This window comes from Lichenostomus cassidix, chromosome Z (genome assembly GCF_008360975.1).
Source record: "Lichenostomus cassidix isolate B80296 chromosome Z, HeHo_3.0, whole genome shotgun sequence".
Taxonomy (NCBI): domain Eukaryota; kingdom Metazoa; phylum Chordata; class Aves; order Passeriformes; family Meliphagidae; genus Lichenostomus; species Lichenostomus cassidix.
This window is the reverse complement of record NC_139511.1, coordinates 43605670-43619917: the sequence shown is the minus strand read 5'-3', so window position 1 is coordinate 43619917 and position 14248 is coordinate 43605670. Positions and strand designations below refer to the sequence as shown.

Sequence of the window (14248 nt, the reverse complement as noted above, 5' to 3'; positions counted from 1 at the left end):
AGATAAATTACATCTGTAGAGCTTTCCTTGTCCAGTGATGTAATCACTCCACCACAGAAAGCGACTGGGTTGGTCAGGCCGGATTTGCCCTTGGTGAAGCAGTGCTGGTGTCTCAAGTCACCTCCTTGTCCTCCCTGTGCCTTAGCACAGCTCCTGGGAGGATCTGTTCTGTGATCCTGCTTGGCACAGAGGGGAGGCTGACAGGTCAATAATTTCCAGGAAAGATCTATCCTTTTTAAAGATGGTCACTGTATTTCCCTTTTTCCAGTCTGGAAACTGGGACTTCACCTGATTGCCATGACTTTTATAATAGCATGGAATATGGCTTGGCAAATACATCAGCCAATTCCCTTAAGACTCTGGGATGCATCTCATCAGGTCCAATCATATCAGAGAATTAATTTCTTTATGTTTAAGACATCATGAGTTCTGCATCTTAATTGGTAACAAGGGGATGGAAAATGAAGAACCTTCCCAGAAAGGTTTGTTACCACTGACTGTCAGTCAGTTTATATGTGTATTAAGACACAATTAGCTTTGCAAAAAGAAGCGTCTGGTTTATGTTTCCTGATATGTTTTCCTTTTGTATGAACAGGCAACTCTAATTGTCTATAAATTCACTGGGTAAGACAAAGGAAATCTAAATATTTTTCTAATTACTGTTGAGCATTGGTTTTTCCACTTCAACTGCTTTTCAATTACAATTTATAATTAAACTGTCATACATTCCTAGAACATTACTCACTTCAATGGTAGTAAACCAGATCATACCAGAGACATTTTCTGGCTGCAGGGTTTCCTGTGGAAAGATCATGAGTGGCACCAGGAGATCCGGACTCTGGCACCTTTGTTCAGGAGTAGTGAAAGCTCAGGCATCACCAACAGGCACAGCCTCTCTGCAGCCTGGTGCTCCAGGGCCACCTGCCCAGCAGAGCTCTTCCCTCTACATGACTGCCTGCAGCTCCAAGAGCCACACTCAACTGCCTGGGCACACACTGGGGGCCATGCAACAACAGTCACTTTACAGAAGTGGAGCTGGAAAAGGGGAAGTGAAGGACGCTATTTAGAAAATAAGGTGTAGTGAATGCACATCTCCTGGGATATCTTGAAAAGGGCCCCTAACTATGTGCTTGAAAGATGTTGGGTTACACAGGACAAAGTGGCTATTTCAAAATAAGAAACCTGGGTCCTACTGCACATGGAGTCTGAAGCGGAAATTGAAATTGAAAACAAAGTCACTCCTCAGCCAGAAAGACTAACTAGAGAAGAGGTTTGCCATAGACTTCATATGTAAGTCCTACTTTCTCTCCTCTCCTGAAGATTGGATATGATGAATAATTTCTTTACTGAAAGGTTAGTCAGGCATTGTAACAGGTACCCCAAGAGAGTGGTGGAATCACCACAAGTGGAAACATTAAAAATTGTGTAGATGTAGGGCTTAGGGACATGGTTTAGTAGTGGACCTAGCATTGCTGGGTTAATGGTTAGACTCAGTGACCTTCAAGGCCTTTTCCAACCCTAGTGGTTCTATTTTTATATTAATAAGGGACCAGCCCATACTGGGGAAGTAGAGGTGGGGTACTATGGTCCGTGTCCCTGTGCTGGCAGAGAACAAGCCCTAGGGTTGTTTCAGCAGATACACTGCACTTTTTGGGGCCAGTCTCTAGAGATGATCACACATTGTCCTGTCCATCACCTGTTTTCCCTGGCATGCCTCTGCTCCTTAGGAGTGCTGACAAGTTCTGCTGACAAGTTCTGTTTGTCAGTGGTCTGGAAAAATAATAGTGATGACCAAGACAGAAGTTTTGAAAAATCTGTTGAGACTGGTGCTTCTTCACCTATCTTCACAGAAGCCACCAAAAATCCTGGAAAAGGTGTTTAACACTGTATACATATAAAAACACACAAATGTGTATGCTCTGTGGCACAAACCAGAATTTTTCAAAAAGCCAAACCTGCTTGGTTACAGTTCATTAAAACCATTCATCTTCTGTCTATAATATTACATCTTCATGACAATTACTTTCAACTCCTTTCTGCTATGACTCAGGTGGTGCGATTTGTTAAGCAGATGAGTACCAGAATGATAATATATGAAATACATTTCATTGTTCCTACAAGCTTGACATTTATACAGAAAACAGAGGAGTTTTAATGTATTTGCCATCTGCTAGCAATTTGGCTGTTGCAGAGCAGAACAAACAATAGTGTACACAATGTGCTTATTGTATGTGATTATTTTTTTCTTAATTGCTTCCTAAGTAGTGGCTGCGTGACTGAAATGCAAAATGCTGTAGTGGGCTATGCATTACCCAAGGGGCACTAGTTACCCTCAAGGGGGAAAAATAAGCATCTGAGAGACTGGAGGATATCCCGTAACTGAAAGTTTTGAAATACCTATTCTTTGCTTGTGAAAGCAGACTTTGACGAGCCCTACTTCTGTGCACTAATGTTACTGAGCTCAGCTTTTGGATTTCAAGGTTGCAGTTCTCTGCCAGCTGTGTACTTAAGCAAAAGGCTGAATCTCACAGAGCATTCAGTTTCGTGCCTTTTTGTCACTAAAGGAAAAAAAAATCAATAAACCAGTTTTTTGTAGTTTCTCCCAGACCTGCACACACACCAACACTCAAAGCAGCAAAATGGGGCTGAAATACCTGTGGAGTTAGTTTCCCAACCCTCTGTGTTATTGGCTCATTAATCACAACTTCTACTTTGCAGACATCCTTCTCTCTGGGGATGGAAAACTTGAGGTCATCTTCTGACAGGAAGACAGACTGTCCTTTCATCACTTTCATCCCAAGGTTCACACTAATAAAGGAGCAGCGCACAACTCTTAACACAACAGACAGCAGTAGAAACAACCAGCTTTTCTCAAAAGGCTTCATGTTATAAGGGGGTTCCAGCCTTTTTCACCAGTGAAAAAATTTCTTGAGAAAAGGAGTCTTCTTTCTCCACCAAATTATGAAAGTATTATTAGTCACAGGTGAAAATATATGGCATGTTTTCTCTGAATAGGCCCTCCTTGACTGAAACGTTGGCAGGACCCTTTCAAAATATCCTTAGGTTTTTATAAAATCCATTGGTCAAGCCTGACAAAATGATGAATGTGTTCTCAGAGTCTCTTCAAGGTTTGTTAATCCTGAAAAAAAAAAAAAGAAAATTACTAAAAGTCATTGAGCAACTATTGGCATAAAAACAAAACACAAACGCACACACAGACCTTCCACCATTTCTTACACTTGCAGTTCATTTCAAGCAGCAGCTTGACTTCACCTTTGAATACCATTTGGTGCACTCATGCTCAGAAAATTAGCTATCTACCAATGACAGTTTTCCCTCAATGCATCAGCTCTCCATGTGAATTCCAAGCACATTTAGGCTGTATTCACATACAAACCCTCATTGTGTAGGATCCTTTGTTAGTGACCTTTTTAACTGCAGGACTGAGTAGATATTAATAAAACAGTATGAGCTCCAAATAATTTGGAAGTGCAAAGGCGCTCATTCAGATTAAATATGCCAGAAAGTGAGATAAAAGGAAGGTGGCCTCCTGTTAAATCTGTTTTCTCTCTGTGTCTGGAGGTGTGAGAAAAAAAAATCAACCTCTAGTTGAAAACACCTTTCCATTGTCTCTCTACCCTTCCTGCTACAACAAGTAATTGAGCCAGGATGGCACCATAGAAACATGTGATATGGCATAACAAATCTGTAACTTTTCTTTAAAAAAGGAAAAAAAATCTGAGGAAAAGTCAATGGAAATAAAGTAGAAAAGATAATAAGGAAAAAAATTACACAATTTTCCCATGCTCCTAGTTACAGTTTATCTTCATCTTTCATGTTTATAAACTGATAAGAAAATAATTCATCTTCTAACAATAAACAAGCACTATTGAAAACCTTCTAAGAGCCTCATTGCTACAATCCTCCAAAGTAACTGAATCTATAGTCCAAAGAATAGGAAGTGATACTGATTTGATTTAATTAAATTTGAGAAGATCATAAGAATTCCAAGACAGTAAAGTGTCAACATTCCTTTAGTTTTTGTAAATTCTTAATGTCCTGACTACTTATTTGCCACAACCTTATGACCAACAGAGAACTTCCCTGAAAGGGAACTAAAAAGCAAATCCTTGCATCTCTTTATTTTCAATGTTGTTGCTGTTGTTAACAAGTAAATGTTCACTCCATTGTTTCCGGCAGAATGACATTCTGAGCAGCCTATAATTGAATGCACATATACACCCAGTTTTGAATTTCACTGAAAAACAATCAGCAGTTCAGAAATTCTGTAAGCTTATTCACTTCCTAAAGTTAAATACGACAGATCCACTCATTTCACCACAGATTTAAGACTGAAGATGTTCCGACTAACATATGTGTAAAGTTAGATGTATGTTGACTATGTAGTCAGGGATACAAATCTTAACTCTAGTTTTCTAGGTATTTATCTGAAAGTCTTTCCGTTTTGGTTTATAACATTGCCGCCATACCAGTATGAAGAATATGTGAGAGAAAATGTAGAATTTTAGCCCGTGGAAAAGTAATGAAATTCAGATAAGAAAACAGGAATTTTAGATTCAGACTAGGATATGGCAAAGTGCTAACAGACAGCTAAATCCTCTGACACATAGACCCAGTGGTTTACATCTCATGACAATTCCAGTAACTTTCTCCAGAACAGCAGGCTGAGGCATTGATTTATGGTGCGAAATAACTTTATTCACAGAGGTTTATTTACAGAGCACCTCATCAGAAATTACAAAATTAAGGCCTGGGTAGTTTTGACTTTCTTCACTCCCACACAGATAGCTACCACAAAACCATGTTGTAGTTCAGAGACAGGCTCATCACCAGTTCAGTAATGGCACTTATGCAGAGATATATTCACCTGGACTCTGCTACAGCCCATCTGTTTCTGGTGTCTACCCCATAAACCCAGCATGGAGTGCAGCTATAGACTCAGGCACAGACAGTGGTTTCTATGCTACCCTTTCTTACCCTGCATCAAAGACAGAACAGAAAGTCTGCTGGAGAAATCAGATGCATTTTGATCAATTTCATGATGTGTGACACATGCTCACAAATTGGTCCTGTTTGACTTGCTTTGACTACTTTACAGTCTTGCTTTGACTACTTTAACTTGCAGACAGAGAGCTCCTGTGTCATTATATACATGTTTGTACCATGTGCTCCAGCCACTGGCCTCTGCTTGGTTGCTGTAGGACTGTCTCCTTAGGTGGCCAGGTGAAGATCTTGGGAAGTATAACCTCACTTTCCTAATCACTTATCCAATCATAGCAAAATGAAATTATGAGAGATCCTTCCAGCACATTATGACAATAGAAACGAGAAGGTTTTGGGGTGAATGCCATATTAATAGCCTCTCTATCTGTGAAGAAGGTCATTGCTTTAGTGAAGTCATATTTGTGCTGCATGGTACTTATGCAGATTGACAGTGACAGTGTGCTGCTCTCCAGCAGATACACGGCTGCTGGTGATGTTGCTGTCACATTTTATGCCTGCTTTGGACTTCCTTACAGTCTCCTTACTTCCCTGCCCTTGATATTACAGCTGAAACTGATTCGCCCCTGCTGTTCCTTGGCATGTCACCTGTGCATCCAGAATAGACATACAACTGAGGCACTGTATAATTTCAAATGCACCACAATATTTCAGATATACTTAGTGGCCTAATAAAATAATGGTGTTAATGAACAGCACAGAAGGAGAATCAGTATTTTGAAATTAGGTTGTTTTCTCATCAGCTTTCTCAGAGTCTGTCATATGACAAAATGCCTGAAAAACTTCAGGTGCACTTTGTGAGCATAAACTCACAGAAGGCTAACAGCTTTGGTCCCAGAAGTAAAACAGTTATGTCAGTTCGGTGACATATCATATACTAGTTGATATCCCTCAGTGGGGATGGAGCACATGATTTATGAGGAGAGGCCAAGACAGTTGGATTTTTTCAGCCTGAATAAGAGAGGCCTTATTGCTTATTTTAGACTTCTAACAGAAGAGTGCCTGGAGCCCAGGGAAGAGACATACAAACCCACTAAAACAGCAACGAGTAAAATTCACATTCGATATTAGAAAAGAAGAAAAAAGTAACATAGGCACATAGAACACAGGCAATGGAACAGGTTTCATGGAGTCCTCTCAGATATATTTGATAAACAGCTAATCAGGGCCTGAGTTGCTTGATGTAACTTTGAAGCCGGACTTGTTGTAAAACTGGCTTTTCTTGGGGAAAGAAGTGGGAGCAGTTACCTGCAGAGGTCCTTTTCACCCTAAATCATGTGCTGACTCCAAGCTGAAAAGATGGAGCCATCTGACTGCCAGGATCCAAGTTAATAACCTTGTGCATTTTTCCAAAATACTCCATTATACCATGCCAACTGTCCAGTAATTCCCCTGAGATCCAATATAAACCCATACTGGTATAAAAAATGTGGTAAGTAAAGAGATCTCCTTTCCTGTAGCTAGAATTTTGGCCAAGCTGACCCTGAGATTTGGATGGTTGGAAAATAAGACCTGGAGATGTACCCAAGGCATTGAACAAGGGACACTTGGCAAGAGGAGCTCTAAGGAGCTGCTCATGTGGTGGCAAGTCCTGTCTGCTCTGCAGATGAGCGTGGGGGGAAGGCAGAGGGAGAAGGGGCCTCAGAAGAGGCAGGGAATGCGACTCTGCAGAGTTGGCAGAGGGACATATCAAACTGGGGGCAATGCAGAGGAGGGTTTCTGTGAATTTTAGATGTGGTTTGTTAAAAATTTCCTCTGAATGCCATAACTAGTTTTCCCTCAGGGCTGCTGGTGCACATGTGAGAAATGATGCAATGGCTAATTACAAACACATAACTGGTGAGTCTGACTCTGAGGAGAGCTAAATTGATGTGAGTAAAAGATTAATCCAAATTATTTAGATAGCTATCTATGAATATAAAACAACTGAAAATAAAATCTGAAACAACACCAGTAACTCTCAGCTCTAATACCTAAAACATTACTAAAAAACCTTTAATCACAAGTGACCTTGAGCTAAGTCGCAATGACACCCAAAGCCTTCAGTGAGATTTGGATGAGACTTCAAGAGTTTCTCTGTATGTAAGAAAAATCTCTGGTTGCCTGGGATATTTCCCTGAACAGATGGATCAAAATTGCCCTATTCTTTTGCAAAGCTGGAAGGGGATAATAGAGAATGATTGTTGTGGTTTGGAAGTTGGATTGATTTGTTTTAATGAATACCAGAAGAAGTTTGCAAGAAACAGAAAGAACATATTAATTTTTCTTAGGGTGAGTTTAAAGAAAACAAGTAAGAGCTTTCTGTGATTTCTAGGAAACAAGATGAATATTATCACAGTAATTAAAATCTAGTCCAGGGCAATGGAAGGATCATGAGCTATTACATTAGGGGGTTGTCACTTCAGAATGCGCACTTAACACATGCACCCCTTGGACTGTTTGTTACTAAATGTTTTTGTTCCATGCACTACAAACAAGGATTACAGGTCACCAAGAAACCAAGTATTTGGCATGGTATTTGCTGAGTTAAGGAAGGGTAGATTGCACCCTGTAGGTAGTGACACCCTGGACACAGGTCAACAGCAGAGATGCATTTTGCCTAAGGTAAAGAATAATCCTGAGTTAGCTGAGATTATGACTAGTAGAATCCTCTAACTAGCAAAAATGTAACTTGCAAAATCCCCTTTTAATAACCATTTGAAGAAACTGTGTATAATTATCTGCAGAATTTGTTGGAATGTCTCAGCAAAACACAGTAACAGCAACTTATCTCTAAAAGGTGATGGTTTCAGATAAATACATACAAATCAGCAGGAAATGTAAAACCTTTGTAAGCACATATGCATTAAGGAACACATGGAAACTTTTATGCATACATATGTAAGCTGTCTGAATGTGCATGAATATGTAAAAATGCTGACAGATCCCTACCACAAAATAAATGTACAATTTTAAAACATACATTTAAAAAAACAAGTTATCCCAGCTAAATGAAATATATGCTTTTTAAAGACTTACTAATACCAAGTTTTTGTCATGTGTTTCAGTGCTTTTACCACATTTTTTCTAGTATGTCTCATTAATAAAACAATTCTAAGCAAAGAAATCTTATTTTGTTCTTTCAAGCTTTCTTTCTGCGGCTAAAGAAACAAAGTTTTCTTAGATCTGATGGAAGAAAGCCAGCATAGTCAAGAAATCTATACCAACTTGAATATTAGGATAAAGTAAGTTCTTTGGAATCCTAACTTTCAAGTTAACTTCTGCTAAACTGCTCGCAAAACCCAGTGCCTGCTTTCCTCAAAATTAGAACTGAGCTTTCATCCCTCTCAAGCTTAAAAATTACTGTCTGGCTGCTCTGCTGCAACATTCAGCAACAAACTGAACTCTGCAAGCTGCTAAGCACTATTACAACCACAGACACAACAGCATTCATTGTGTACAACAAACTTGAATAAGATACTTACAGGTAGCAGTGCTCCTGCTGGAGGCTGAGCAAGAGATCATACTAGAAAAAGAGGAAAAATGTATGTCACTGACCCAGTAATTTCTGTTTTAAAAGGCTGGCAGAGAAAGAAATCCAATGAGTGAGCGACAGGGAGAAAGCAGAGAGGGGGAGGGGAGAGAGATAGATGAAATTCCAGTCTTTCTGGTCAGCCTGGCTGTAGTTTTTCTCCGTAATGAAAAATCCACAATAAACACGTCTTGCTTGCAAGACTGCTCCTGACTGTAAAGTCACAAATTACAAATATGTTCAGGCTCCACAAGATAACAACACTCAAAGACGCCTTGTAGTGTTTACATTCAGCAATGCTTCTCTGGCAATCAGCCCCAGATCTTCTTTTCCCCTTCTGCTAGTTAAGTCTGTTCAGACTAAAAATTGGGCTGCTTTTATTAAGGTTTGCTCTTTCTTTTTTTTTTTTTTCTTTTCTCACCACAGTAGTATTCAAATTTTAATTTTCTTTTTTTCCCATTCAGAACCGCAAGGAAAAAAAAAAGAATATAGACAAAATCCTACCAATTATTTAATATCTCATAGGATTCAAGACATCTCTCCAGCCTTCTGTCATGAGATTCACATCAGGTTTACACATTTGACTGGCTGCTGAGATTCTAAGTAAAATTTGCTACTGCACAGAGTCTTATGGATGCACCCTGAGGAGTAAACCTGACAGTCCAGATTTTCAGAGTAGAGACTGTGTTGCAATAAAGGGATAGATTGTCTTGCGTCTGCCTCAGCATAGGGACCAAAAGAGCTTTTAAGCATAGGGGACAGAAAATTTTTCAGCCCAGCCACAGGACATTGTGACAAGGGCAACCGGGACAGCACAGCACGGGAAGAGCTACTGACTTCAAGGTTTCTTGTGTAAACAGGAGCCAAATCCAGCACAACCCTAATGCTGTAACATGTTCTCTCCCCTTGCCCTTCTTTGAGCAAGCAAGCTGACTTTGACCCTCATATGGAAACAAAACCACAATATAAAAACACAAAATGAAAGCCAATAGAATAAAGAACCAGCAGATGTTCCTGTGACATGACTTACATGTAGATGAAGAAAACACATGACTGTTAAAAATTAAAATGAACTCAAAGCTACACAAAGTGTAATATGATACAGTCTGGCCTATATTTCCTTAAGAAAAAACACCAGGCAAAAAAATATTTCCTTGAAGTACATTACTAGTATTAGAGTGGTGTACTGTCCTAGATTTCAGACCACACATTTTATCAGGTTTCAGAATATTTGCCATGAATATTTGTTTCCTCTGAGTTGTGTAGATGGCTGTGGGTTAGTCTGTGTGTTTGTGGTTTTGCTTGCTGAAACGTGCCTTCTAATTCACTGTGATGAATGGCCTGTCTGCATTGTACAGTGGCCTGATTAGGATCATCAGCACAACTGTCCTTACAGGCTGATTAAAATTGTGGCAGCTTATTTTAAAGTCTGTGACACTTTAATCAATAACATCATTGGGGAAGCTGTCTTCAAATCAGTTTTATTACCGCGGCAATGAACTTAGTATCTCATTTCTTATTGTACTTCTAATTGTAATTCTTAACTGCATTTCATTTTTGCAATTTCTCAAGGTCACAATACCTAAAGGACAGAGCAAAACTACCAAAGCTTTTCTTGAGAAATGCCAGAGCACTGAAGAGAAGACAAGTGTTTTGTACAACACTCAGTCTTTCCACTTCAGTATTTGCCCACAGAGGAAAGAGAGTAGTTCTGTTTCCCATGGATGAAACTTGAGCACTGTATGTATTTTTTATCAGTTACTAGTAAAATCATGCAGTTCAGACTGTTGATATGAAGGTAATAAGTTAAAAGTTTTCTGCAACGTTTCTTTAATCAGACATAGTAAAAATCAACTTCTTTTTCTACAGGCTTCTATTTGGAAAAAAAAATACTGTACTTGAGGGGCAAACCCGGCAAGAGCGCGCACACACACACACACACACACACCTGAAACACAGCCCCATCTCTTCTCTTTCATTTTGACATACATTGATAAGCAATGGCCTAAACCCACATGGTCTGATATCTGCACATTCACTCAACACTCCTGTAAGGAAGATGAGGTTCTCAAAGGAGCAAAACACTTGTCCCTGTCCTATACCTGGAGGCTGTACAAGAGGAAGATCTGCTGTATTGTGAGGGGAAAAAGTTAAAATTATTTTCCAGGTATTTACTACATGATATAAATTTTATTGTGTGAGAAACAATATGTGGCTGCAGAATTCCACTCTTCAGCCCCTAACACAACATAAGAACAGAGTGAAAGATCTTATTTAAAAGGGAAAGTGTTACATCTACCTTCTTCTTCTACCTCTACAGCCCATATGCACTCTTTCCATAAAAATTCACTGTGGGAAGGCCATTGATTGCACCATGTACTTCCTAAAGACAAAAAAGCAAGATTAACAGCACAAGCTCTGACAGTGAACACTAAAGCAGGGTAGATTTGTTGACAGAGAGTTGATCCTGCAAGTTGCTGTCAATCTGCTCAGCTTCCTTGGGGACTTTTCTATTGGTTCCCAAGATCAAATTTATAAAAACACAAAAGTCAAAGGAAACCAGCACACTTCCATAGAAGATAAAAGGATAACCTGGGACTACTGCATGCTTGTGGATAGAGTCACCAGCTGCGTTTCTTTGCGCAGCTGTGCATCTCCACCACAATCAGGAAGGTTACTCTGCCGCTCCAAGCTGTCACCTTCATCCACAATAACCCAGGATTCACAAACACAGCTAATAACAAAATCCACAACCAAAGAGACTGCTCGTTATTTTCCCTGTTTATCCAAAAGCATTTTCTGGAGCATTACCAAGGAAGCACTATACGAGTTACAACCATTGAGTTTTCTCCTAGGAGACTCAGGATCTGTTGGTTATCAGGTACAGCCAGGAAGAAACATGATTAGTTTTTCCAGTGGAATGCAATTAATGCAATATAACACAAGAAAGGAGATAGTCCTTGCTGCAGGGAGTATATCCATTTTCTCTTCCAGTTCAGAGGCACTGAAAAGCTTCATGCAAGACCAAGATACCAGAAAGAGCTTCTCTGCTTAGTCAAACCCTCACTCACTCACAGTCACCAAGTGACAGTGATGCTCTGGAAAAGTTGCTGCAGTAGCAAACTGAATAGAGAGATGCCTACACAGAAACATTACCACCTGCAGACTCTCTAACATGTCCTGCATATCATCATAGTTCAGAATATGGTCCTGGACGGTTTTGGTGACTGTGAGGAAGACCCCAATGGGGCACAGCAGTCAGGAGCCCTGGATTCAAATGACAGCTACAGTCTTATAAGCATGGACATGCAACAAATCAGCCATTGCAATCTGGTAGTACAACTGCATGAGGGAAGAGCCTTAGTTCTGGCTGTGTTCCACACAATCATTCTTGTCCTTGGGAAAGAAAAAGACTGGAAATTATATTTAATCATTGCTACTGAGTTTTGCATGACTCTTGTAAGTTTAACTCTTCTTGTAATCAACAACAGCAGTGTCAAGTGACCCTCCAAATGCGGCAGAGGGTTCCATGCTAATAAATTCAAAATGATAAGGCATAACACTGTTGATTTTCTCTCCTTAAAAGTATCAGAAAACATTCTTTTCAAAAGATTATTGTCAAATAAGCTTGCCAGCATTTAAAGAATCTCTCAGAGACATAATCTTTATGGAGGTATTTTCAGCTTGAAAAAAACTTGATGCCTTAATTTATGAACCATGACATTATTGTGTTGTCTGAAAAAAGAAGCTGTGATCTGAAGGGAGTTTTAAACTGCATACACCTCCAATAAAGTGATAGGCAAGCTATTAAACTTCAGGGAATGAGGGACATTACCCAGATCCAATCTACTGACAACACTCACTAAAGACAAGGAAGCCTGCATTTACCCTACTGCAAAGCCTCAAACTAGCAGAAAAAATGCCACTCTTTATACAGATTGCATTTAGAGGTTTAGTTTAGGTTAAGTAGCATGGGGAATCTTTCCACAAGCACATGTGTCCTTCAGTTTTTAACAGGTAAAGAACTTGGCAGAGACGTGTGAAGATGCTCATCAGACTGAGCTCAACATCTGAAGTTAAAAATTCTGGATATTGGCTTCAACTCAAAAGCTGTAGTCCAGGTTCCTGGAAAGCATTTTGTGTTTCAGTTTTCCTATAAAATTCCACTGACTTCAATTAATATTAAATTACCTGATCTGTTGATGCCCAATTTGAATCAAAGCTATTTGAAGTCATGTTTGGTCTTAAGGAGTCAAGGTACATACTTGTAAACCACTGAGGTTCTCAACTAGAAGATATTATAGAGAATAACAATGCTATTTATGTCACATGTCATGGAAAATGTTTATTTATGTTGTCTAAGACTGCTTTCTAAAATAATGTAGTCCTTTGATTACAATAGACTAGTTTTCTGGAGGAAAAAAAGGAACACAAAAAAGCTCCCACCAAAAAAGCCTAAACAAACAAAAAACCAACAAAAAGCCACTCAAAGAGCCAAGGTACAATTTTTGTCTAAATAGGAAATCTAGATGAATCAGTCTTTGGGTAAAGGCAAAAATGCTACAATATCTGCCTTATACCTCAAAGCCTTCTTCTCTAACATTCTCTATAACTGTGTTCTCAGCATCTAAGTTTATTACAGGAGGCCTGATTGAATTAATCTGGTTTGTGTCAAGCAGATCAAAAGATCAGAATGTTGCCTGAATGTTTGAGACAAATGTGAGTGGCATTTCCAGTAAAATAGGTAGTTTGAGAAAGCCATACTTAGGGCTTTTATTTTGATATTTTCCCAGAATTCTTTGTGTCTTGGGCTAGATTGTCAACTGTTTTAGAGGAATAGTGAATGGACATCTTCAAGGACTTTGGCATCTTTGCAACCCCTGCAATCCTTTTCCTGAATATATCTAGAGCACATCACCACTACTAATGTTTCTTCAAATTATGCATCCACAAGGATAAGCATACACACTGTAAATAATAAAAACACCTCTTCATGGCTATGGTGTTCTTTTCAGAGAAGTGAGAGGAACTAGGCACAGCTGGATACAAAGCAGCAAAGTTTTCCCTTTATGCCCTCCAGGCTAGCCTCACTGCAGCCTTCCTGGGGACTATGAGAGGTGACTGTGAGAGGTGGTTTGTCCCTCACTGGACCAGGATAGGAGAGACATACATAACAATTTGGTAGGAAGAGGAACTCTGCTACCACAGTTCTGCAGAGGACACTTTCTGCTGGATTGAAAGACCTGCTTGTGTGTGTGAGCTTCATCACAGAATTTCAATTCTAGAAGTTGTAATTACAAATACTTGTATTTGTGCTCCCAACACCTACAAAAGTACTGATTCTTCCCATTTGTCTTCCAAGCTGCTGCCGTATCCTTCTCATCTCCAGTAAAAAGACAAATATCAGGCTTTTCCAATCTTTAGGTGGCATGGTATGAAATGGGTGGCAGCAGCTAAGATGACCATGAGTATTTCTATCTTTTGAGGGTGGCTACAGTCTGGTCTGTTACACAGGTGTCACACATGAGGTCCTGGATGAGGCCTTTTCTACCCCTTCTTGGTCACAGAGATCCTAGACATGTTAATCACCATGAAAATCATCCATTTGGCACCGTTGGAGACAAGTACTTAATGCAGACCTTGGAGGAGTGGCAAGGTCCCAATAGTAGAGGAAATAATTTTATTGCTGCTTGAAAAGGGCTGGCCTATTCTTTA

At 39.6% G+C, this 14248-nt stretch overlaps 1 protein-coding gene across 4 annotated transcripts in view; it reads right to left on the bottom strand.

Annotated features, from left to right (window-relative positions):
- FREM1 (FRAS1 related extracellular matrix 1) overlaps nt 1-8747 on the bottom strand; it is a 65402-nt gene extending 56655 nt beyond the window's left edge. For 2 of the 4 annotated variants that reach the window (XM_085043767.1, XM_085043768.1), the window contains exons 1-2: nt 8487-8738; nt 2655-3139 (exon numbers count right to left, since the gene is read on the bottom strand). In XM_085043767.1, coding sequence (XP_084899893.1) covers nt 2655-2885 — 231 coding nt within the window. In that variant the 5' untranslated portion in view covers nt 2886-3139; nt 8487-8738. Of the gene's footprint in view, nt 1-2654; nt 3140-8486 lie in introns of all 4 variants that reach the window. The other 2 variants (XR_014847114.1, XM_085043769.1) reach the window with 2 other exon arrangements.
- Between the last annotated feature and the right edge of the window lie 5501 nt (nt 8748-14248).